Source organism: Saccopteryx leptura, chromosome 8 (assembly GCF_036850995.1).
Source record: "Saccopteryx leptura isolate mSacLep1 chromosome 8, mSacLep1_pri_phased_curated, whole genome shotgun sequence".
Classification (NCBI taxonomy): domain Eukaryota; kingdom Metazoa; phylum Chordata; class Mammalia; order Chiroptera; family Emballonuridae; genus Saccopteryx; species Saccopteryx leptura.
The window spans coordinates 66,080,259-66,106,256 of record NC_089510.1 but is presented as its reverse complement, the minus strand read 5'-3'; the positions used below and the strand labels follow the sequence as shown (position 1 = coordinate 66,106,256).

At 47.5% G+C, this 25,998-nt stretch overlaps 1 protein-coding gene across 4 annotated transcripts in view; it reads right to left on the bottom strand.

Moving 5' to 3' along the window:
• The window catches only part of MASP1 (MBL associated serine protease 1), a 71,626-nt gene that overhangs the window by 9,057 nt on the left and 36,571 nt on the right, over positions 1–25,998 (bottom strand). For 2 of the 4 annotated variants that reach the window (XM_066347661.1, XM_066347664.1), the window contains exons 8-12: positions 25,053–25,131; positions 16,761–16,898; positions 15,858–15,932; positions 3,775–3,912; positions 737–850 (exon numbers count right to left, since the gene is read on the bottom strand). In XM_066347661.1, coding sequence (XP_066203758.1) covers positions 737–850; positions 3,775–3,912; positions 15,858–15,932; positions 16,761–16,898; positions 25,053–25,131 — 544 coding nt within the window. Of the gene's footprint in view, positions 1–736; positions 851–3,774; positions 3,913–8,680; positions 10,275–15,857; positions 15,933–16,760; positions 16,899–22,313; positions 22,651–25,052; positions 25,132–25,998 lie in introns of those variants that run through there. The other 2 variants (XM_066347660.1, XM_066347665.1) reach the window with 2 other exon arrangements.

The window sequence follows — 25,998 nt, the reverse complement described above, 5'->3', positions numbered from 1 at the left end:
TGTATCCTTAGATCTTGGCTTAGTGTCAGTAAGGAACTGGATTGAATCAGCTGATAGTCTTGGAAGGGGAACTTGGATTGTATGTGCACGATCCACTTGAAACCGTGGCTTTGGCCCTGGATGGTTGGCTCTGTGGTAGAGTGTTGGCCTGGCATGTGGATGTCCTGGGTTTGATTTCTGGCCAGGGCACACAGGAGAAGTGACCATCTGCTTCTCCACCCCGTTTCTCTCTCTCTCTCTTCCCTTCCCACAGCTATGGCTCGATTGGCTCGAGCAAGTTGGCCTCGGGCACTGAGGATGAATACGTGGTCACTGTCGTGGGTGCTAAAAAAAATGGAGCAATGGCCCCAGATGGGCAGAGTATTGCCCCCTACTGGGCTTGCTGGGTGGATCCTGGTTGGGGCACATGCAGGAGTCTGTCTCTCTACCTCCCCTCCTCTCACTAAAAAAGCAAACAAACAAAGAAACCATGGGTTTACAGAAGCCTGAAGCATCTTTGGAAATTATCTAGAGTGGGCTTTTTATTTTCCCTTTAAAAACTGAGGCCTGGACTTCAATGACTTGCTCATGGTCCCTGCACCTACAGATCACTGCTCTGAGCTTGGAGTCAGGTCCCTAGACTCTAGTCCCAGCTGGTTCTTCATCTTAGGTATCCTGTCCTGATGAACAAGTGAGTAGACACACGCCATCTCCAGCACCACTACTGGTTTCAGGAATCAGCTTGCCCCTCACTCACCCACGATGATTTTGAAGTCAGAAGGGCTGAGCAGATAAAAGTCTTGGAGGGTTGGGTCCTCTGGATTGAGCGGGTGGTGGAGGCAGTGAGCCGCGGTCACAATCCAGTTGGTACCTGAGAACAGAATTGTGCACACACACTGCCCGCACTGCCCCAACTTGTCTTGAGCTGAGGACCGTCAGACCACTCTAGGGTACCCTTCTCCATGGTATTTCAAAGACCCAAGCCAGACACTCATATCCAAATCTGAAGATGAGGAGTTAAATCTGTGATTTATCTGCCTATTCCAACCAAAGCTGAGGCTGAACATGTTAAACAGGGTTTCAGGGTTCCCTTAAAGCCATAGGGTTGGTGAGCTCTGGATAGCCCAAGGTGGGTCCACAAAAAACCTTGTGTTCATGGGCTACCCTTAGGCCAGGGGTAGTCAACCTTTTTATACCTACCACCCACTTCTGTATCTCTGTTAGTAGTAAAATTTCCTAATCGCCCACTGGTTCCACAGTAATGGTGATTTATAAGGTAGGAAAGTAACTCTGCTTTATAAAATTTATAAAGCAGAGTTACAACAAGTTAAAGCATATAATAATAATTACTTACCAAGTACTTTATGTCGGATTTTCACTAAGTTTGGCAGAATAAATCTTTATAAAACAACTTACTATAGTTAAATCTATCTTTTTATTTATACTTTGGTTGCTCCGTTACCACCCACCATGAAAGCTGGGACACCCACTAGTGGGCGGTAGGGACCAGGTTGACTACCACTGCTTCAGGGAAAGCAAACAATAAAGCATAAATACCTAAACCTAGGGTAGGGGCATAACCAGGATAAGCCATACAGAAAGGAAGGCACCAGGTCTGGGGGGTGGGGTGGCAGGTCGGAGTTCAGAGTGCCAGGCAGAGGTACCTTTCTGGAGCACGTCCCAGGCTCTACCTGGCCTTCTCAAAAGCAGCCAGGTGCTCTGGCTACCGGGTTCTGAGTGGAGCTCCATGCAGGCCACCCTTTTTCCCTGAGGCATTTTTGATCTCTGTCTGCAGCAAGGGACTACTGGCCAAGTTTTCCAGGTGTATAAGGGTGATAAGCCAGGTAGGAGAGCCTCCTTCTGAACAGGGCTCCGGGCCACTGGGATGCACCCAGGGGTGTGCAATGGTGAGTCCAGAGATGTGGCTTTGCCTCCCAGCTCTGCAAATACTCTCGGAGTCCATGAGCCAGGCTCTACTTAGCCTTCAGTGTGGGCACTGAAACAGGGGTGCTTTCCCTTCTTCCCCTGTTCCTCAGCCCCTTTCCTGCTTCCTCTGCCCTCTGCCACCCAGCACCCCCTCTATGGAACTGACTACCGGGAGGAGGAGAGAGTCTAGAGTAGGAGAACTGTGTCGGGTGGAGCGTGAAGGGATAGAGAAGCAAACACCTAACATCTTCAAAACATAAAAGGGAATAAATATGTGGTAGATACAAATAAGCCTTGAACATTATTGAACTTAACAACCTCAAGGCTTAAGAAAACCAATCTAATTCTTAAAACCACGGCACACGATCTATCTCTTTCACCCACATGCTAATGAAGTCAGCAGTGACTGCTGAAGCGGTCTAGCTCCCCGCCCCTTGTCCGCCCCTCCCACCACCTCTCTGCTTCCCTTCTGACCCTTTCTTCCCTGCTTCCTTCCTCCTGTTCTGTCTTTCTGAGCTCTCCTCTCTCTTGGGTATCTCATGCCCTACCTGTCTCTCTTCCTTTTGTCATATTTGTTTACTTTTATTTTCTCCTTTATTTCTTTTCAGTTCACGCTCTCATCTTCCAGGTCTCTCTCATGTTCTCTGTCTCTCTCTCTCTGTGTCTTCCTATCTCTGTCCTTCTAGTTCTGTCTCTCTGTCCCTCCCCCTTCTGTTCCTTGGTCCTCTCCCCTGCCCACTCCCCACAGAGCTGCCCCTGTCACTTGTACTCACTCTCTGTGGCCCTTTGGGAGGCTCCATAGGGTGAGAACACTCATCTCTGTGTCTGTGGGGATGTGAGGATCAGGTGCTAGCAGAGGAGGGCTAACTCCTGGCTGCCACTTCACACATCGCAGGGCATCTGGACTGAAGCCCTGGTCCAAGCCTGGTGCCTCCCCAGGGATTCTGAATGGGAGCTGTCCTCACCGTACAGCACCCTGGAGGAGGCGGGTCAGGGAGAGGCGGGGCCAGCAGCCCCAGGAGCTGACCGGGCAGTCATGGACCATTCAGACCTCCTTCCTCTGTGATGGGATCAAACCAGGAACTGGCTGTCAACTCTAGAGTGCTATTAATTTTTCTTACGATGGAATGGACCTTAGATCATCTGGACCGAATTGTGGCAGAAAGATCTATCTGCCGTTCCTGTTCTGCCCCTCACTCCCACCACCCACCACATTGAATCCATTACAGAATTATTCTGATGATTCTATTTCCCAGTGCTTTTGAATCTGCCTCATTCCCATCCCTCGTTCCCTGTTCTTTTTCCGGAGCTAATGACTTCCTTCCCCACTGCTGCCATAGCCACCTCACTGAGCCCCTGGCCTCTTGAGTGACACCCTCCTTACCAATATACACTGCCCTTGGAGAGAACTTTCCAGAACATGCTTATAAACCTGCATTAGTGTTCAGAATAAAAACCTAAATTTCTAAGCAGGGCATTCAAGGATTTTGTAACTCTCCCCTACCTAACTTCTGCAAGATGAATTTTCCGATTCTCCCTGATCCCACGACCCTGATACATCCTGCCTTTGAGCCATGCGTAGTAATCCATCTTTGAGGGGCTGACTCTCTGATACTTCCAAGTGCCAGAGACTGCCCAGGACTCAGTAGGTTTTTGTTGACTAAAGGAGCCAGCTAGAGTAGAGACTCATGTCTCCTGGCTCCAGCTAAGGGCTCTTTCTATAATACTGTACTTCTGGGTCCAGCTTCTAGTGTAGACAGTGTCTCTCAATGAAGAAATGTTGATCAGTTTACAGAAAGAGGGTCAAGTGCCTTGCTTCCACCCCAGCCCCTAACTCTGGATTCCCCACCCCTTCCACCTTTTCCTTACCTAGAAGGGAGCCGCCACAGAAGGGCTGCCCATTCAAGTGTGACAACATGGCAATCCAGGGGGTGGTGCCCTTCTCAGCCGGGCGTCCATGGAAGATCCTGGCTATCAGCTTCCGGGAGAATTTGGGGAGCCCACACACTGCAGCCAAGGGAGGGAGAGACATGTTACAATCTTGGCTCCATCTTGCCCTTTGCCGGAGCTTATTACTCTCTGTTAAAAACATCTGTTATTTTTTGATCTTTCAGCATTCATTGCTCCATTCAGCAACAGCATGGCAATTTTCCTCTGGAATCTGTTCTTCTCCTATTCTCAGTCCATATATCCTGAGTTGGAATGACTTTACCTCTGGTTTTAGGAGTAGGAATATGACCCAGACCTAACTAACTCCTCTCATCTTCTGCTCACAGCAATTGCTCAGAGATGGGCATGTAACCGTGGTCAGGCCTATGAAAGCTTGAGAGTTTTGCTAAGTGTATCAGAGAGAGAGAGAAGGCCTTTCTCTGCTGGACTTGCTGAGCTATGGCTATAAGCCCAGATCTGATAGTGATCACTTCATGGAGAGTCTTCTGAGAATAATGTTACTAACAGAGAAAAGCAGAGCTGGAAGACAAAGAGTGAAGCAAGAGGAAGGTTGTATTCTGACATTTAAGTCCCTTGATCTAAGCATAGCTGAAGCCTTTGGTGTAGACTTTTCAGTTATGTGAGCCTATGATGATCTCTCTCTCCCTAAGCTCACCTCCTGCTCCCACTCCCAGCAGATGCTCAGAGTCCACTGGGTGGGAAACGCCCAACCATCCCTCTCTCCATTCACTTCTCCTGTAGACTTTCTGCTCTTCAGAACTAATTCTGGGCTTTGTATCTCCTCACTTCCAAACTCTTGGGGACCTGGCTTTGGGGATTCTTATCCCTTTCCTGTATTTTGCATCTCTACTTTGTCTATGCCTCCAAAACATGGTCAGGACTTTTTATCCTCAAATAAAACTTCTACCCTCCCTGCTTCCCATACAATTCAAAGTATCTCCTGCTTCTCCCTTCTATATCCAAGCTTCTGGGAAGAAGAGTTGACAGTCTCTACACCCTCCCCTCTCCCTTGAGGGGAATTAGGAAGAAGCACCATGCTCTGCACATACTTGGAAGTAAAGTGGCCATTTGAATATTTAGTAGATCCATAACCATAGATGGAGATAGAGTGGCTCTGGGCCCATAAATGGAACGTCCATAGTGATACATACATGTATAGGAAGATGTTATTGGAAATTTTGTATTCTTCATGCCTAGGAAGTCTTGTCCTGTGACTCCTCACTATTGATGCTGGAGCATTGTTGTTCTGGGTAAGACTAGATATAGCTTTGACTTTTGAAAGAGCAAAGCCCAAACCAAAGTCTGGACTATTGTAAAAAAAAAATATATATATAGGTTTCAAGGAAACACAACCAGGAGAGCTGAGCACATAATTTTTACTATAAGTCATAGAGGAGGGAGAATGTAAGGGCAGTGCAGTGTCCTGCCTCAAGAAAGAGATAAAACCGAGAAGAAGCCTGGAAAGGGAGGTGGGAGGAGGAGGAAAGGGAAGGGGGTGGAATAGAAGAAGAAAAAGAAGAGAAGGAGAAGAAGAAAGGAGGAGCAGACAGAGAGGGTTAGGGGCTTTAAACACCAGTGTGGTGCCTGCTCCCTGGCTGTTCTTTCAGAATTGACAACAGAGACTGGGTCCTTGTCCCTGAGGAATGTCCAGCCTAAGGTGTCCCTTTGGACTGTCCTGTGGCATTTGCACTGTTAACTACTTTTCATCTCCCTTGACACTTTTCCTCCGTGGCTTCTCTTCCTGTGTTTCTGATCCTTCTTTTTTGTGTCTCTTCTTTCTCTTCTTTCTGTGCTTCCCATGCTGCTATTTCCCTGTTTGGTCCTCACCCCTTCTCCCCTTTCTTTCTGATAAGTTCCAGTAGATAATACCATCTCCTCCCATGCCATCTATCACACCACCTATATACACTGCTGGACTTCCAATCAGTATCTCTAATTTACCGCCTCCTTTGAAATACAGTGGTACCTTGAGATACGAATTTAATTCATTCTATAATTGAGCTCGTAAATCAGTCAACTCGTATATCAAACTGCTGATACTGAACCTGTGCACCAATGTGCCAACTAGCAGCAGCTTCCCGAATCACGATTCGAATCTTGGAATTTCGCTCAGATCTCGAACAAAAATATGGACCAAGTCGCAGCTCGTGTCTTAAAAAATTTGTATGTTAGGCCTGACCAGGTGGTGGCACAGTGGATAGAGCATCGGACTGGGATGTGGAAGACCCAGGCTCGAGACCTCGAGGTTGCCAGCTTGAGCACAGGCTCATCTGGTTTGAGCAAGGCTCACCAGCTTGGACCCAAGGTAGCTGGCTCGAGCAATGGGTTACTCGGTCTGCTGTAGCACCACGGTCAAGGCACATTTGAGAAAGCAATCAGTGAACAATTAAAGTGTCGCAATGAAAAACTGATGATTGATGCTTCTCATCTTTCTCTGTTCCTGTCTGTCTGTCCCTCTCTATCCCTCTCTCTGACTCTGAAAAAAAAATTGTATGTTGGTCTGTTGTATCTCAAGGTACCACTGTATCTCCTTCCTAATGTCTCCCACTGGATTGCTCATCAACTCTTCAAACACAGCAAAACCGAGCCCTGGTCTCTACCCTTAATCTTTTCTTTGTTATTCGGGCATCTGCTAATGTCTGCATTGACCTCATCTTGTTGCCTCCCTTGTTATCACCCCATATTCAGTCACTAAACCAGTAAAACATCACCAGGGGAAGCAGAGAATAATGTGTCTCTTCCACTCCATGCCACAGCGTGCTTTGCATGTAACCTCTTGACCCCTCAGTGTGTCAATATGTCACAACACACAGTCAAAATATCTACAGAAAAGAAATGTAATAGAACACAAAACATGATTGTCTTTGAAACCAGCTACATATAAAATGTAAAACAGAACAGAGAATTGTTTTGGTTCTCAACAATGTAAAAAGCATGACATTGTCGTTATAATGCATATTCCAAACGAAGGCACAGCATGAAGGCACCCCTAGTGAGCCCTCACTAACTGGCTAGTTTGTGCTGCACCCCCACCCTGCACCTGCTTCTTTCTGTGCCTAGACACCAAGCCCTGCCGAATACACTAAAATGTTTTAAACTCCTCGCCCCTCCATCTGTGCTCTCGTAGCTCTAGGTTTGGTGGGTTTTCACCATCTCCCTTCAGAGTGATTGCAGCAGCGTCCCAGCCGCTCCAACTCAGTCCTTCCCCACGAGCCATTTTCCACTCCATGCTGCCCACTCTCAGACCTGTCGATGCAGAATTTCCAGGGGGAGAGAGACCCAGGAATCTGCATTTTCTAACAAGCATTCCAAATGATTCTGACGTACTTCAAATTAGAGAACCACTAGTTACGGGACAGAGTGCAAACATCGTGTGGCTTTCGAGACTCTTTCTGTTCTCCCTGAATAACCATTGCTGCCACTCCACCCACGCGTGCTTTCCCGCTCGACCTTGGTCCTCTCTGCCCGTCCCCTCCAGCTCCCAGGCGGCCTCTGCTACCTCTCTGCCAAGCTCCCAGGCTCCCTTCAGCTGTACGGATGTCTTGCTCCTTTTCAAGTCCCAGATTACTGCAATCTCCATTCATTTTATAACACTAACTCCTTTTGCCTTGCATGCTAGCTTGAGCTCTTTGAAGTCAAGGACTTACACAGCAGGCAATGCAAGGAAGAAATGTGCAGCATCTGAGAGGGCCCCTGTCCATAGCTCACCCTGTTCCTTGTCACCTTTGCTTGAGTGATGTCTAGGTGACAAAAGTTGCACTTTTTTCTATACTGGGAGTGGTTTTGGCTTAATGAGGGGCACGTTATTTTTTAAAGAGTCAAAACAAACACACATGAACCACAAGCAAACCCCCCAGATGAAGATTGTTGATTATCCACAGAGGTTTTATTTCCACTTTAGACTCCTGACTTGAGAAACAGGGGCAGAGGCACCTGACAGAGCAGAGCGCTTGTGATATAAAATATACAATACATAGCATCCTCTACATGCAGCGTTCATAGACATAGGTGTGTGGTTCCATGGACTGATTAGAAAAGTGGACACTTCCCAGCTGTTCTCTTGGCATCCCTCTCGGGGGCTTCTCGGCTGCCTTTCTCTGGTGGCAAGTCCCAGGAGGGCCGTCAGCCCTGCGAGGGCCAGAGAGAGGCTTCCGACGATCGGCAGTGCTGAGTGCTGGAGCCAGGAGGCCCTGAGGGGGAGCTAATGACTTTTTTTTATGGATGGAGCAACTGAGGCCCAACAAGGGGAAGTGCTTTGTCGAAGGTTATGCAGCTGATTGGGGGCAGAGCTGGGGCTGGAGGCCAGGGCTCTCGGCTCTCTGTCTCTTCTCAGTGCCTCTCACTGAGAGCCTGCAGTCTTTTACTCTATCCCTGGAAGCTGGAGGGATACACCCCTCTGAACATCCATGCTGGTGGATTCCCTGAAGAGTTCAGATGCCGGCACATGGGGAAGCATGGTGGGATGAGGTTACTCCTAGTGTCCTTAGCCCGGCTTTCTTTCATTCTCCTCCCCAGAGGCACAGTGGGGCACAGCGGGGCCTTCTCTTCTGCTGAGCAACTCAGATGAGTCCCCAAGCCTGGGGCTGGGGCTCAGGGAACCTTTTCAGATGATACAGTTCAAGGCTGGAAGGTTGCTTCATGCTTGTTTGGAGCAGCAGGTGTGGACACCCCTGTTGTTAGCTGGGATCCGAGAGTGACATATGGTCCCAAATGACGTGTTCTGAGTTGACAATAGGGATTTAACTGGGTTGGGGAGCCTCCCACTGCTATTCTCCTCCCCCGACACCCAGACATTCCCAGCTTTGTGTTTGTCTTTTGAAATCCCTGTAACAGAGCACATAAAGCCTAAGGCTTGGACTGGGAGAAGCTTCTGGGGAAAAGACCTAGGGGTCAGAGTACTGCAGGGATTACACTAGGAGAGAGGGGCCTCGGGGTATGGTCCCCAGCTCCCCAAACCTGAACGGTTTTCTCCTGGAGAAGGAATCATACTTGTCTGTGCCCAGAGGACAGAGCTGGGAAAATACATGGACTCAGAGTTCAGCTCAACATAAGGAAACATGTTCTAACCACCGGCCCAGGTACACTGACAGTGGGTTTGATAAGTGGATAGGGGTGAGTAAGGCTGGCCCAGGTACACTGACAGTGGGTTTGATAAGTGGATAGGGGTGAGTAAGGCCGGCCCAGGTACACTGACAGTGGGTTTGATACGTGGATAGGGGTGAGTCAGGCCGCTGGGGTAACACGGTCCCGGAGAGGCGTGTTAGGACTGGCCCAGACGCCTGGCTTACGTACTGCCGAGGACAGTGAGGCTCGGAGAGGGGAAGGCCCTTGCCCGGGGCCGTGGACCCAGGGCTCTTGTGTAGACTTTCCCCTGTAGCACTCTGCGGCCTCCCGGGGTCCTGGGCCTGTCTCAGGAGGGTGGGAGCAGCATGTTCCATCCCGTTTGGCCTGGTGAGTAACATGGAGTGTGCTGTCGGAAGTGAGCCTCACTCGGGCTGGGGGTAAGGCAGGCAGGCCCTGTGGAGGTCGGCCAGCTCACCGCTCCACCTGGAGCTCCCCCAGACCGTGTGGGGAGCCCATCTGCTCCCACACCCAGGCTACATAGTTGGAGACCTTCGTGTAGACCCCGTAGACCTGCTTACTGCCACATTCTTCAGGGCCCCCCCAGGACACCAGGCCTTGGGCCACCCAGGTCTGGCTCGAGTCGTCCAGGATGATGAAGGCCCCCCCGCTGTCCCCGAGGCACGTGTCCTTGCCGCCCTCGTAGTAGCCGGCACAGAACATGTTCTCGGTGACACTGTAGTTGCCCAGGCGGGACTCATAGCTGGTTTTACACTCGGCGTGGGGCACCACGGGTAACTTGACATACTGCAGGACATCTGACAAGGTCCGCGTGCCGCTGCTGATGATCTCATCCACGGTCACGTTAGGGTTGGAGATGCCCCAGCCTGCTACCAGGCCCAGCATGTGGGGCGCCGGGCCTTCAGGTTCGGGCCTTGGCAGGCAGATGGGCATGACATGGGGCCCCAGGGGCACGGGCTCCTGCAGCTGAACCAGAGCTATGTCATGGTTGTAGTTCTGGATGTTGAAGTCTGGGTGGAGCACCACTCGGGCAGCTGAGCTGTTGACAGCCCCCGACTTGTCCCGCATGTCATGCAGGCCCAGGTAGACAGTGATGTGCTCCTTGGAGACTGGCGTCACTGTGTTGTCTCTGCGTTGGGAGCGCAGCACGTGGGCTGCTGTGAGGATCCATGACTCGGAGAGCAGGGCTCCACTCCCGAACCACTTGTCATTCGGCACCCTCGAGGTGTCCTCCACCACGATCAGGGCCTGCCACGGGAAGAGGCCGGGCTCGGCGTTCCGCCCCCCAATGATGCGCTTGACCAGGCTGGGCAGGGAGCGGGAGGGCTGGCCGCACACTGTAGGGAGGAGGGGTGGGGACGAGAGACAGAGACTGGTCAGGCGAGCCACGTGGGAAGAGCCACTGAGAGAAATTCACCTCTCACCCACTGTAGATTATGCCACCACGGGACCCTACTCTACATCATGGGGACACACGACCCCCTCCCACCCCCCGTGTGGGGTCATGTGTGGCCTAAGTCTTTCTAGTCTGGCCAACCTGTTATGTGGACCTTCTGGAGCCAGGGCCACCTATGGACTAGACCATTTTACACATAGACTGTTACCATCTTGAACCATTTCTAGCCAGGATCACTTTTGGCCTAGAAGACCATCTTGGGCCAGGCCTACCTCTAACACTTCTCCCCTTTCTTTTCTAGAAAGGCATCTCATATTCTAGAAATAGTTTATACTGTGGGCACTTGGAAAACTTCTCAAAACAGTAGGTCATGGGCTTTGAGAGATGAAAGGGAACTAAAAGACTGTTTAGCAGGACACAGCAAACACTGGACTGGGAACCGAGACACCCGAGGCCTTGACCCGGCTTTTCTCCCCTGTGGTCCGTGGGACTCTGGGCAAGTTCATTGCCTTCTCTAGATTTTAATTTTTGATCTGCTAATCAGTTAATCAAGATGATATCCAAGAATCTTTCAAATTCCTTTAATTTTTATTTCATTTGCCCTGGACACCCCCATTTGATAGGTGAGTAAAACTCTCCAGAGGTTAAGTGACTAGCCCAAGGTCACATGGCTATTAAGATAAGTAGCAGAAGCTCAACTAGATTCTGAGATCAAAGTCTTATCCTATACCTCAGTTTCTCATTGCATGTAAAGAGCACGTGATGGGCTCTCTAACCTTTTCTTCTCTAGTAGTTAGGACTCATGCAGTGAATGGATGCCAGGGAAAGGTGGCATAATCTACAAGCAATGATGAATGGGCCCTGTTCTGAGCCACCCATCATTGCACCCCAGATCCCTGTAGTACCTTCAGGGGAAGAAGAAAGGTCTGATCAAACTTCGTTCCACTGAGGTGTACCCCGAGCATGCACATGCACCACAAGCCTCCTGTAGCCAAACACTTCTGGCTCATGAGCAAAAGGTCTTCCGTACCAGACCCGCTGGCTAAGAACAGGTTCACATGGGCCCTTCCCAACATGGTTCTTAGGCCTGGGAGGTAAGCCTCGGTGAGTGTGGGCCTTCTCTTGGTTGCGAATGGCCAGGCTATACTCCTTGGCCCTGGAAACTGTCAACAATCTTTTAAAGACCAAAGAACATTTGAGTGTTGTTGGTAACTTTGTGAGGTCAGGCTTTCAGAAACCTAATGCTTTTCAGATGCTCCTCTTCCTGATGCCAAATGCTTCTTACGAGGTCCTGAGGCACCCTGTTGTTCAAACCAGGCCAGATGTGAGCTGGCCTCTACTAACTCTCTGTGGTCTGGCCTTTGACAGTTGGAAGCCAGACTCCCAATTACAAGCAGCAGCCTACAAGGTGACATCCCAAGTCAGGTCTGTGATTAGTACTGCTCAGTGACTCATCTAGTGCCAAAAGGCCCTCATCTGGTGAAAGAAATGCCTGTGGCTTAGCCCATGATCACAACAAGGCCGGTGCTGAATGGTATCTTTTCCAACCAAGGTGCCAGTGGCATAACCCAGGTCACAGAATGTCAGAGTTGGAAAAGCTTGTAGAACAGCTAATTTACAGTTGGAGAAACCAAGGTTCAGAGAAGAAAAGAGACATACTCAATGTCATTAGAGGCAGAGCCAGAGGTAGAGCCTGTTTTTCGTGAGTCCAGCTTCGTCTTTACCACAAAAGACTGTTTTTCTTCTGATCTGCTCTTGTAGTTCCAAGAGGTTGAATAATGCAACAAGCCTTTGAGTGGGCTCATGAAAACGGGGCCATTCTTTTTTGGCTAAAACCATTCTACATCTAGTTTTTCTCGGGAGAAAGGACTCTTCTTGAAATACTATTGCTTCAGCTATATAAAAATCAGACTTGTGCTCTAGAAGACTGGAGGTACTGAGGGAGGGCTTTTTACACAAAAATGTACTATTCTAAAATCTTAGGTTCAAGAGGTGACATCAAATATAATCAGAATCATGCAATTCCCATCAAACTTCCAATGACATTTTTTAAAGAAATAGAGCAAAAAATCATCAGATTTATATGGAACTATAAAAAACCCCGAATAGCCAAAGCAATCCTAAAGAAAAAGAATGAAGCTGGAGGCATTTCAATACCTGACTTCAAACTCTATTATAGGGCCACGACAATCAAAACAGCATGGTATTGGCAGAAAAATAGACACTCAGACCAATGGAACAGAATAGAAAGTCCAGAAATAAAACCACATATATATAGTCAAATAATTTTTGATAAAGGGGCCAACAACACACAATGGAGAAAAGAAAGCCTCTTCAATAAATGGTGCTGGGAAAACTGGAAAGCCACATGCAAAAGAATGAAACTGGACTACAGTCTCTCCCCCTGTACAAAAATTAACTCAAAATGGATCAAAGATCTAAACATAAGACCTGAAACAATTAAGTACATAGAAGAAGACATAGGTACTCAACTCAGGGACCTGGGTTTTAAAGAGCATTTTATGAATTTGACTCCAATGGCAAGAGAAGTGAAGGCAAAAATTAATGAATGGGACTACATCAGACTAAGAAGTTTTTGCTCAGCAAGAGAAACTGATAACAAAATAAACAGAAAGCCAACTAAATGGGAAATGATTTTTTCAAACGACAGCTCAGATAAGGGCCTAATATCCAAAATATACAAAGAACTCATAAAACTCAACAACAAACAAACAAACAATCCAATAAAAAAATGGGAAGAGGATATGAATAGACACTTCTCCCAGGAAGAAATACAAATGGCCAACAGATATATGAAAAGATGCTCATCTTCTTTAGCTATTAGAGAAATGCAAATCAAAACGGCAATGAGATACCACCTCACACCTGTTCGATTAGCTGTTATTAGCAAGTCAGGTAACAGCAAATATTGGAGAGGCTGTGGAGAAAAAGAAACCCTCATACACTGTTGGTGGGAATGTAAAGTAGTACAACCATTATGGAAGAAAGTATGGTGGTTCCTCAAAAAACTGAAAATAGTGACCCAGCAATCCCTCTACTGGGTATATATCCCCAAAACTCAGAAACATTGATACGTAAAGACACATGCAGCCCCATGTTTATTGCAGCATTGTTCACAGTGGCCAGGACATGGAAACAACCAAAAAGCCCATCAATAGATGACTGGATAAAGAAGATGTGGCACATATACACTATGGAATACTACTCAGCCATAAGAAATGATGACATCGGAACATTTACAGCAAAATGGTGGGATCTTGATAACATGATACAAAGCGAAATAAGTAAATCAGAAAAAAACAGGAACTGTATTATTCCATACGTAGGTGGGACATAATAGTGAAACTAAGAGACATTTATAAGAGTGTGGTGGTTATGGGGGGGAGGGGGGAATGGGAGAGGGATAGGGGGTGGGGAGGGGCACAAAGAAAACAAGATGGAAGGTGACAGAGGACAATCTGACTTTGGGTGGTGGGTATGCAACATAATTGAACGACAAGATAACCTGGACTTGTTATCTTTGAATATATGTATCCTGATTTATTGATGTCACCCCATTAAAAAAAATAAAATTATATAAAAAATATATATATATATATAATCAGAATCAAGAATGGCTCAGCATTGCTTGTGTTGACATTAAAAGTCTCAGGTTTACCTTCCAGTTCTGCCCCTAACTCTCTGTGGGCAACCTTGGATAAATCAAACCCATTCTTAATTTTCTTGTGTATAAAATAAGGGGTAAATAATATTTGTTTAACAGTTTTCTTGGAAAGATAGATATTATGATGATTGATGAAATGGTTTTCTCTATACTGGCTTGTTTCTGGATTTAAACTCAGTGGTTTAGGAGAGGAGAATTTATAAATATCTGTCCTGGTCCAATAATACACCATGGTTCTGCCCAACACCAAATGTTAAAATAATTTTATGACTCATTATGTCCAAGATGCCTTGTATAAATATAGAGGGTGATGACCATTAAAAGTTATCAGATGTCATGTATTACATGGTTCTGCTACCTTACTTCTGAGTTATAGATTCTGAGCCCCAGAGAGATAATATTACTTATCAAAGATCACAATTAGGAAATGATGACACCAGGACTAGGACCCAGGCCCCTGACTCCCAGCTCAGAGCCTCTTCCCCTTAGAGAGGTTGCAACATGGTTTCCCAGGATGAAGTCTATCAGCAGTGCTATTTTCTTTGGCCCACATAGTATTTTGGAAAATAAGGATTTGACTCTCCAGTTTGTCCCAGGTTCACTATTTCCCATTTTCTCTGAGGCTTTGCCAACTGTGTAAATCCTTGGGTGTCCTTCTAGTTAAGCTTAAATGAGATGGTGGGGATCAGTGGGGTGTGAGTAGGTTGACCTTTCCCCTGTTTTACCTCCTGAAGTGTTCTTTCTTAAGCTTAAAGCCTACCTGTGTGAAGTCTTCCTGACCCATCCTCACCTGTCCACACCCAGACAACCACATGCAGTCACTTCCTCCTTCTCTGGGATAGCATAGCTCCTGTGATGGCCAAAACTGATTCCCAAATGTTGACACTTTCTTCAGTTCTTAAGGATAATGGTAGATGACTCCATAGCCTTTCCATTTTAATGTCTAATCTAACATCTAGAAACCTACTGAGTAATATGGAGGGTTACTAAAATGTAGCAGTCAAATAATAACACTATCTCAGTCTACCTAACACTCTAATGCAGTAAGATACACATGCCACTCTGTGTATCTTAACCATGCTGTGAAGTTCTACAGTTGGAGTGAACACACAGAACAGTATTGCTTTTCAGTGCTGTCTTGAATGGTTTTGTCTTTCGATTACTGCTGTTCTTGCTTTTTAAAGAATAAATTTCTGTGTTATGAATATTAGACTTAATTTTTGTGGGTTATTTTTTAATCCTACAGTGTGCATTTAATAAGTCAATTTTAATATATACATATATATACACCATGATTGTGATGCAAATTATCCATACTTTCAATGTTAATGCAACTATCCACAATATATCCCCTAAGTCAATGTTCACAGTGACACTGCTTGTTACCAAGTCTTTTTTTCATCTTAAAGTGGGTCAGTGGGTGAGCCACAAGGAGGCAGCAGTCAATAAGACCTGATTACATTGATTGCTGAAAGAACTTACTCTGTCTTGTAGTTGTTTGGCTGACGTTGTTAGTTTCCTCTACACTTGAGGATGAGGTACCCGCTCTCTATATTTTCCTGACACACATAAACTGTGGGACAAAAAACTCACAGTGCAAAGGAAGCAGAGCTGCAGGGAGGGGAGACGGAGATGGTCCTAGCCTGATAGAACAGGTGAATGTAGAGACTGGTGGGTTTGAGAAGGTGTGAGTCTAGGCTTCTTGGACCTTTGACCCTCTGAAGGAACCTTAAAAAACAATCAAAGCATCATGTCCCCTACTCTCCACTCCATTTACATCCAGAGCACCTGCGGCCCAAAGGTCTCAAACAGGAGACAGAGGGCTTGAGGGTGAGGTACCTGGCAGGCAGGTGGGCTGGCTTCTCCCCAGTACTTCATTCATCCAGACTCCTTGGGCAGAACAGGTATATATACCTGAGAGAGTGAGGAAAGATTGAAGAAAAGGAAGGAAATGGTTGAGTTAAAGCACATGAAAAATGGATGTGGATTCTTAATCCCTCTGTTGTGGATCATTGTAAATCTTCCAGATTGTCTTTCTGATACCATTCCCTCTGAGCCAGTCCTCTTTGCAACCTGGAGGCTCTTTCTAAAATGGAATCTGACCGTGTCTCCCCTCTTCTCAATATCATCAATAGCTTTCCAGTGCCATCAAGAACAAACACCACATGCGTCCCAGGCTCTGTGCAATCTGATTCCTGCCTGTCTGGGGGCTGCTCCCTCCCCCCTGGCCCTGCCCAGCCCCCGGCAGGCACTTCTCATCGTTAGTTATGCAGGGCTTGATTCACACAGTGCTCAGTGGCACCTTGCCCTCCCCTCTCTCCTCTACTCACACACTCTTTATCGAACCACTCCTGTCTACATCTCATCCGAGTCTTATTGTACCTCTGTGAGCTATATTACTGCTCCCTTTTTGTGGTAAGAACTTAGAGGCTTTGAGAAATTAGGAAAATTTTCTTAGTGCTAGTCTGCAGCAGAGGCAGAACTGGTGAAGCTTCTCATCTCCCTGAGGGTTCCTTCTCTGTGGGAGGCTGTGAGTGTGGATATAGGGTTGCCATGTGGCCTAACTCTTGGGACACAGGCCAGAGCCAGAGAGAGGCAAGGCATGTCTCCCAGGGGTTTTTCCTCCCTATTCTTCCTAAACTGTCGACAATTGACTGGCTGTTTCAGTCCCCAACTAACCCCACTAACCCCGAGACCAGAAGGAGTGTAGTGGGAGGGGCCAGTTTAGCAGGCAGGGCTCACCGGTGATGTTGTGGTACATCTTGTAGTAGGGCTGCTGGCAGGAGTATCTGATCTCAGATTTGTATGTGGTAAGGTTGCTTCTTGTGGAGAAGGTGACCAGCCCATGTTCCAGCTCTGCCGGGGCTCCACAGTCTGCAACTGAGAGAGAAGAGAGTCAGGTCTCTCAGTGACACTTTGCTCTTTTCTTGGGGCCATCTGGTAGGTCTGTCTCACACAGATGTACAGGCTGTGCACTGCACAGAACTTTACTAAGCTATGTTACCGTCTAGGAGAATGATGCCCCTGGGATTATGGAGGCCACAACCTGAGCAGTCACTGGTGGCCTTGATTTGGGAGTCTTTTCTGAAATTGACTGTGTGGTCAACTCACCTGGCCTGATGTCAATTTCAGGGCAAGGACAGGTCTGCTGAGATTTAAACAGACCCATCTCTTCCCCACCAGGGCCCTTTTCTTGACTTGCAGATCTATTATTCAATCCTCTTAGCTTCTTCTGCCCCAGCTTAAAGCCTGTGGCTCAGCAAGAAAATTCTGGCTGCCAAGAACCAAAGAATATTCAGTTTTTCCAGAGCCAACCACATGCTGAGTAAGAGCCATTAAGTGCTCACATTGGAACTTAGCAAAGAAAAAGGGTTAACAGAAAGAAACTCAGCACAGCCCCACACTGCTGGCTCAGAAGTCAGAAGGGGGGGGGGGGTCAGGGTGGACCAACTTTTAGTCTTCACCTGTTTGTTTTCTCCAATCACTGGTGGCTGGACATTGGGGCTGGCTGTAGGATAAGACCAAAGATGCCTGCCCTACAGATGTGGTCTTAAGGGAGGCTGACGGTCCAATCATGTCTCAGGGGAGTTCCCAGCACTGATACTGTCTATTACAAGCTTGCAGCAGACAGGTCAGAGGTAGAGGACCCAAACTGTCAGAGTCTGTTTGTGGGCCTCCATTAGAGGATGGTGTTCATTTCTATGGAAATCCTAATCTTAGGTCTAACAGCATCTGCCAGAGTTGAAGAATCAGAAGAGTCACAGTGCTTCATAGTTACGAAGGCAGGTGACCTAGAACATCGTCTTTACAGATGACCTCAGAGGAGAGACTTGACTGGTCTCAGGTCACACAGTTATGGTGAGGGAAATAGACCTGAACTTAAACTCAGTGCTCAGTGTTTTTTAAATAAACCAAACTAACAGTTCTTAAGGATCTGTTTTCTAGTTGAAACTACCTATAAGCAATATTAGCTGGGTTAGGGTGGACATTAGTTGTCAATCTTCTGATAATTTCAGAGGACTGCATCCCAAGGCCCTGGTAGGATTTCCAGTTTCCTACTTCCTGAATTTTATCTGCTCAGCTTGGGGAACAGAGAGGGAGCAAGTTACCCCTGAGATGATACTCAGATATTGTGCCTTCTCACTTTAGGACTCCAAATTCATCTGTTTGATTGAACAGAGTTGTCAAATTAAAACACAGCTAAATCCAAGGCCTTCCAGGATGGAGCAGAGGGTGAAGGATGGGAGTAAATGCAGGTCCCTTCTACCCACAAGGAAGGCAAAAGCCAGGAGATCTGCTTAGTGTTTTGTCCTGGCCTCTAGCCCATCTGGACAGCTCATTCCCATTTGTTTTGCTCACGCAAACTACACACACTCTTCCACCCTGTGATGAGAGCCCCTGAAGGTCAGCACTAGGACAACAAAAGGATATAATATTTATTATGGAAAGTTATCAACAGTTTAAAATGTATTTCATGCTGAGTCTCAAAGCAGAGGTGTGGTCTGAGGGGACCACAATGGCATTAAAATGCCATGGACTGGTGCCTGGATCTCGGTATTACTCTTGTTTCCCTGAACTTTGGTCTAGCAGTGCATTTCACCTTGAGACCTGACATGTAACACCAGATTGGAGGAGTTCCAGAGTGGGCCTTAGACATAGCGAGGGGTCAGGCTATGTAACGTGGCACTGGTGAGAAATAGGGGGTCAGGCTATGTAACGTGGCCAGCACTGGTGAGAAATAGGGGGTCAGGCGGTGTAACGTGGCCAGCACTGGTGAGAAATAGGGGGTCAGGCTGTGTAACGTGGCCAGCGCTGGTGAGAAATAGGGGTCAGGCTGTGTAACGTGGCCAGCGCTGGTGAGAAATAGGGGGTCAGGCTGTGTAACGTGGCCAGCGCTGGTGAGAAATAGGGGGTCAGGCGGTGTAACGTGGCCAGCGCTGGTGAGAAATAGGGGGTCAGGCTGTGTAACGTGGCCAGCGCTGGTGAGAAATAGGGGGTCAGGCTGTGTAACGTGGCCAGCGCTGGTGAGAAATAGGGGGTCAGGCTGTGTAACGTGGCCAGCACTGGTGAGAAATAGGGGGTCAGGCTGTGTAACGTGGCCAGCGCTGGTGAGAAATAGGGGTCAGGCTGTGTAACGTGGCACTGGTGAGAAATAGGGGGTCAGGCTATGTAACGTGGCCAGCACTGGTGAGAAATAGGGGGTCAGGCGGTGTAACGTGGCCAGCACTGGTGAGAAATAGGGGGTCAGGCTGTGTAACGTGGCCAGCGCTGGTGAGAAATAGGGGTCAGGCTGTGTAACGTGGCCAGCGCTGGTGAGAAATAGGGGGTCAGGCGGTGTAACGTGGCCAGCACTGGTGAGAAATAGGGGGTCAGGCTGTGTAACGTGGCCAGCACTGGTGAGAAATTTTCTGGGTAGAGGGTCTGTTACATCACTAGAGAAGTAACTTTGCCGCTGTTAGAGCTGGTCCTACAACATTTGGAGGAGGTGATCCATAGTGAAAAATGGAGGCCACTGAGGCTTGGGTAGAGTGAGCAAGGAAGGGGTGTGCCTTCTCCCCAAGTCTGCGGTAGCAGGTGAAGGGCCATGTCTTTCTGTAGTCTGGAGACCACTTCATTGGTTTTGTTTGTTTTCTTTTTTTAAGTGAGAGAGAAAGAGAGAGAGACAGACAGACAGACAGACAGGGACAGACAGACAGGAAGGGACAGAGATGAAAAGCATTAACTTATAGTTGTGGCACCTAATTGTTCATCAATTGCTTTCTCATATGTGCCTTGACCTAGGGCTCTAGCTGACCCAGTAATCCCTTGCTCAAGTCAGTGGCCTTGGGCTTCAAGCCAGCGACCATGGGGTCATCTCTGTGATCTCACACTCAAGCTGGTAACCCTAAGCTCAAGCTGGTGAGCCTGTGCTCAAACCAGTGCTCTCAGGGTTTCAAACCTGGGTCTTCAGTGTCCCAGGCTGACGCTTTATCCACTGCACCACCACTTGTCAGGTCACTTGCTTTTTTGAGAGGCCTTGAGCAGCTCGGCCCAGCACCATCAGAGATGCTATATTCAAACCCTGCTTCCTTAGCTCATCAATCTTCTTTGCTTCAGGAAGTGGTTCAGTCTTTTCTCTAAAGCTTGCTCTGGCCACTCTCACACTCTGGGATCAAAGTGCCTTTCTCTTTCCCATTCCCTTGCCCTCCCTTTCTCCTCCCTTTCTCATTATTCTCTGGGATGTCATGTACCACCCAATGCATCATCTCCATTGTCATCATTTGCTACCATTTATTTCCTTCAAACACATTTTTCTCTTCTTTTTATTTAAAAAAATTTTTTTTTCTTAAGTGAGAGGTGGGGAGGCAGAGAGAGATTCCCACATGCACCCGACCAGGATCCACTCGGCAAGCCCTCTTTGGGGCAATGCTCTGCCCATCTGGGGCTACTGTTCTGTTGCTTGGCAACCAAGCTATTTTTAGCACCTGAGGTGAAGCCATGGAGCCATCTTCAGCACCTGGGCCAACTTACTCAAACCATTTGAGCCATGGCTGTGGAAGGGAAAGAGAGGAGAGAGAGAAAGAGAGAGAGAGAGAAGGGAGGGGTGGAGAAGCAGATGGTTACTTCTGTGTGCCCTGACTGGGAATCAAACCCAGCACTTCCACATGCTGGGCTGATGCTCTACCCCTGAACCAACCAGCTGGGGCCAGACATAATTTTCTTGACCTGCTCTCTTGAGCATACTTTGCTGTAATTTAGGAACTTCCTAGAGAACTCAGAGGTGGCTCAGTCCGGGGATGGCCCACTCTCTCACCCAGCCTCATCCCCATTCTTCCTCCAGGTGTACTTATGCTGCAATGACACAGACCCTTTCCTGTACCTCTCTCACACATGCCGTTCTCCCCACATGGGAAACCCTGTGTCTCCTCCATGCTCTGGCCATCTTGAGGCCTTAACCATTGCTTTTTCTTGAAAGCCTTTCCTCATTCTTCTAATCAGATAGGGCTCCTTCTGTACTTTGCTGAGTCCTTATTTATTGACCTCTCTCTGATGTATGCATCTTATGTTACCTAGTATTACAATCATTTGGCTCCATATCAAACCATCTGCCTAAATTATAATTCTCTCAGTCACACCCAGTGCAATGTCTGTTATACTTTATGGGATTAAAATATTAATTCAGCTGGCACTTGGATTTAGTGACCATCTCATGTCTGTCGTAGGGGCACTCTGCCCTAGGCTGTCACTGCAGTCTCCAGGCTGCTCTTGGTCCACCCTTGCAGGAGTCTGCCTTCTTCCAGAGGCCATTTCATCACCAAATTGACTCACGGTCACAATGCAATGCAAAGCTTCTCTGATATGTGTATCCAGATTTTGTTCAGGCTGAATGAAGCAGAGATTTCCAGCATGCTGGCTGCTGCTCCATGGTCTTTATCACTACTTATGACTCAGTGATGTCTCATGGCACCTGAGCTGAGGACTGGTGCTTTCAAGTATGATACCTATCTTTTGAAAAACTTTAATCAGTGAATTTTCAGAAATGCAAAACATGTAAGCTCCAGAAGAAAGAACCCCTGGTGATAGACTCTCAGTCCTCTGTTAGGTCTGGTGGAAGGGAAACTTTCAGACAGGAGGATAAATCTAGACTCTAAAAATCTAAGCCATATGAGTTATTTCTAGTTCTACCTACTTACATTAAGAAAGTAGCAACAGGCCCTGGCCGGTTGGCTCAGCGGTAGAGCGTCGGCCTGGCGTGCGGGGGACCCGGGTTCGATTCCTGGCCAGGGCACATAGGAGAGGCGCCTATTTGCTTCTCCACCCCCGCCCCCTCCTTCCTCTCTGTCTCTCTCTTCCCCTCCCACAGCCAAAGGCTCCATTGGAGCGGGGATGGCCCAGGCGCTGGGGATGGCTCCTTGGCCTCTGCCCCAGGCGCTGGAGTGGCTCTGGTCGCAGCAGAGCGACGCCCCGGAGGGGCAGAGCATCGCCCCCTGGTGGGCAGAGCGTCGCCCCCTGGTGGGCGTGCCAGGTGGATCCTGGTCGGGCCCATGCGGGAGTCTGTCTGACTGTCTCTCCCCGTTTCCAGCTTCAGAAAAATACAAAAAAAAAGAAAAAAAAAAAAAAAAAAAAGAAAGAAAGTAGCAACAGGTAAAAATATTTAAGTCATAAACTCACAGACATTCTGGCCTATTTAAACTTGGAATGTGGAGTGGATTGAAAATCAGGGCCTACTTTGACCTGGTCAACCTAAGGCCATGTGATTGCATATTATTAAATCTTGTGTCTTTCGGACCAAAGTCATTTTTTTTTTTTTAGAAGAATATAGTCCACTAAAAGGTGCTTAAAAAAAAATCTCCCATTGTCTTTTTATTATTTTCTAGAGTAATATTTGTATAATAGATGAACCCCCAAAAGGGGAATTGTTCTCATACATGCAGGAGTTTCAACTGCTTGAGACTATGTTGCCTTGTTTATCATTCTTTCTAATCCGCAGTGAAATGGGGAGTGGAGTGTTGGTGGGTGTGGTGGGGCGGAGTAGCTCTGGGGCCCGAGTCTTGGAGTGATCCATTCTTGGATGTCTGCACTGCGTGGGGTTCTGTCAGTCACTCGGTTACTTGCTCTGACTTGAGTTCGCTCTCCACATCCATTTCGATTTCTGTCACCATGGTGAAGATCAAAGAGGGATCAGTGGGTCCAAAGAAAGGAAGCAGAGAGAAGAAGGGAGAGAAAGAGAAATATTAGCAAGCAAAGCAGAAGCAGTTTATGCAGGAAATACAGAAATCGCTCCACCAGAATTGATTAAGAATGCACAGTTTAGGTACAGCCAGTGTGAAGGACAGTTTGGCGTTGTGGAATTTGTACTATCCAGAGAATTTGCACAGTCATAAAATGCTGGCTCATGAGGATTATAAAATTCTGCCCCTCGAGTGAGCTTCACATTCATCTGATCCAAACCCTGTTTGACAGATGGCATTCAGAGTGGAGCAGGACTTATCTAGGGTCACCACAGCAAGGTGGCGTCAGGGTCAGGACAACAACCCTTAATTTCTACTTCCTGTTCCGGTGCAGGTTTCCTCGCAGCACACACACACTTCCTGTATGTTCCCAACCCCTCTCCCTACAATGCCTGGTGCCTTTCAGCTTCTCAGTCTTGTTCATCTTTGCATCTCCCCTAGGACCTGGCACATGCCTGGAACGGAGAGGTGTTCAATAAATATCAACTCAGTGAACAAGCAGAGATGCTGGGCGTATCTAAACAGTGATTCTAATAGTCCTAATCCAGGCTGTGCTAGGGAAACCAGGTCATGTTAGGGAGAAAAACAAATTCCTCTTTTCTTTGGTACAAAATGACAGGCATTGTTTTGTATACTAACAAAAGTCATAAAAACGATTACCACTGAATATAGCAGTGCCCAACTCTATCAACACTTCTGTTCTAATAAGAAGTGTGTGTGTTTTATCAGGGAAGAAAATTATTATTAAAGTTTCCTACTTTCCAAAAGTGTGAATGAGAGAAATCACACCTCTCCCTGGTGATAAATAAAAGAGTTTATACTTACTCCTGGTGCTCCACAGGTGTGAGGTATACATTAGCACAGTTAGTCCTCAGAACAGTCGAGAATATGCGAAACTGAGGCCAAAAGAGTCTGAGTAAATTGCTTAGGGACCTTCAACTGTTTGAGTCTGGATTTGAATCTAGAGCTTTCTGACTCCTAAGCCACATTCTATCCTCTACACCCCACATGCTCCTTTACCTCCTCCCTCTGAACCCCCTGCTTGGGGAGAACTCAGGCTCAGCCCTGCACGTGAGCCATAGGCTGGAGGAGGAGGAGGAAGTGCAGATGTGCCTGCTGGCATCTGAGATCCTCCCTGTCTGGACCTTGTCTTTTCCATCTGAATTCTGTATAGACCTCTGCACAGGAATCCAGTAAATGTTTGTTGAAACTTTTTGTTGAAGCCATAAAATGCCCCCTCCCCTCCAACACTGGGCTCTGACTCCAGCCACATCATCACATTGAAAAAAAAGGAAAATGAAAAACAAGCACACTCTGCTCCAAAGTTCTGCCTGGGATTTGCCTCAAGGGGGCCCCACCCTGGTGGTGTCCCCTTGAGGCAGTGGGAGTGGATCTGATGGCCCAATGGATCTGAGCCATTTAGGAGAAGGTGGGACAAGGACACCACTCCAAGCTTCTGGGAGGTAAGCTGGGTGGGGGTGGGAGGCAAGACCAGTCCTAAGCCTTGATTTCTTCCCTCTCCATTCTAAAGGAAGTCCTCCATCCCTTCTTCTCTCTCTCCTTTTCCTTCCTTTTCTGTTTCTATGCCTCCTCTCATCATTGCTGTCATAGATGAGTTTCCTAGAATTGTGGTCCTTAACAAATCTTGCATTGAAATTATCTGGGTAGAGGGACAGGCGGTAGTGGCTGACAATTTGTATTTTTGCAAAGCTTGCTTGATGATTTATATGGACTTCATTATGTTAGAACCATCATGATATATTCTAGAATATTAAAGCTCCCAAACTCTCTATTTTATAGTTAAGGAGAAGAATCTTGTCTATGGTCACAGGGTAGGTTAGGAGCAGAGACAAGGCAAGAACTCTAGATCCAAAGAGCCCCGCTTCACACACACCCAGTGTGCTGACCCCACACCTTTAAAGCATGAGCTGTCCCAGATATATTGGCTGCGGCTGACGGCCACATAGAGACTGGCAAGGTCGCTCGGCTCCGGGCTCTGGGGCCAAAATAGTTTTCTGAATTACCTACTGCCAGAGCTAGTTTCAAACCTGGAGACAAACTATTTGGCAACCTGTCTGCAGACAGAGGCAAAATTAGCATTTATAAAGTACACTTGGACCCACAAGAAATTTCTTTTGAAATCCTAATGTCTTATCATTGAAAGAAAGATTAATAGCCCTTTTTATCCAAACCTCATGTGTCTGTGGAATTCTTTTCTCTTAAAGTGCACCTGCCAAGCTGTCCTCTTGTGTGGTCTCTGCTCCAATCCCGCCAGTGCTAAGGAGCTCACTGTCTTTATAATCAATCAGTTTTGTTCTCTTACTTTTACAGGTGGGAATCTTGTTACTCCACGTGCCATCCTTCAGACACTCGATCTGGAGTGTGTCCATCTCCACATTATCCTAGGAAGGAACATGAAGATGGTATGGGGAGAAGGAAGAGAGGTGGGGCCGGTGGTGGCTTCTCAGTAAAACCAGCTCAAACTACACACCTGGGCGTCCTAAACAGATTTTCCAGCACAAGCTTCCAAGAGCAAGCTAGAAGGTAAGGGAGAGATAGATGCTGAATTGATATTCCCCATTCCTACCTTGGAGAGAGTCAATGGTTGAGGGTGAGAACATGTTTGTGCAACTGTCTCTGAAGGAAAACGTATCCCCTTGACTCCTTTTCCAGAGCAGTGGATCTATAGCCTGAGCAAGCATCAGCATCCTAACCCTAACCCTAACCCTAACCCTAAATCTAACCTTGCTGAGCAAGCATCAGCATCCTAACCCTAACCCTAACCCTAACCCTAAACCCTAACCCTAACCCTAACCCTAACCCTAACCCTAACCCTAACCCCTAACTCTAACCCTAACCCTAACCCTAACCCTGCTGAGCAAGCAGCAGCATCCCGGGGGAATTTTATACAGCTTGCTGGGCCCTGCCCCCAGAGTTTCTGATTCAGTGGGTTTGGCCTGGGGACCAAGCCTTTGCATTTGTAACAAGTGAGGTGATGCTGCAGTAGGGACTCCGCCCTGAGAACCATTCCTTGAGAGCAGTGGTCCCTGGCTTGGCTCACAGCAGAGTCACCTGGGCAACATAAGAGAACGGCCAATCACTGGGGCCACCCCAGAGTGTTGCTTTCACTGAGCTCAGGAGGGCCTGGAAGGCGGCTTTATTTTTTAAGTTAAGCAGGTGATTCCTAGGAGAACCACTGTTTCGGAGGCCTGCCACCTCTAAAACGTCTGCTTTTCTTTTTTTTTTTTTAAGATTTTTTTATTTATTCA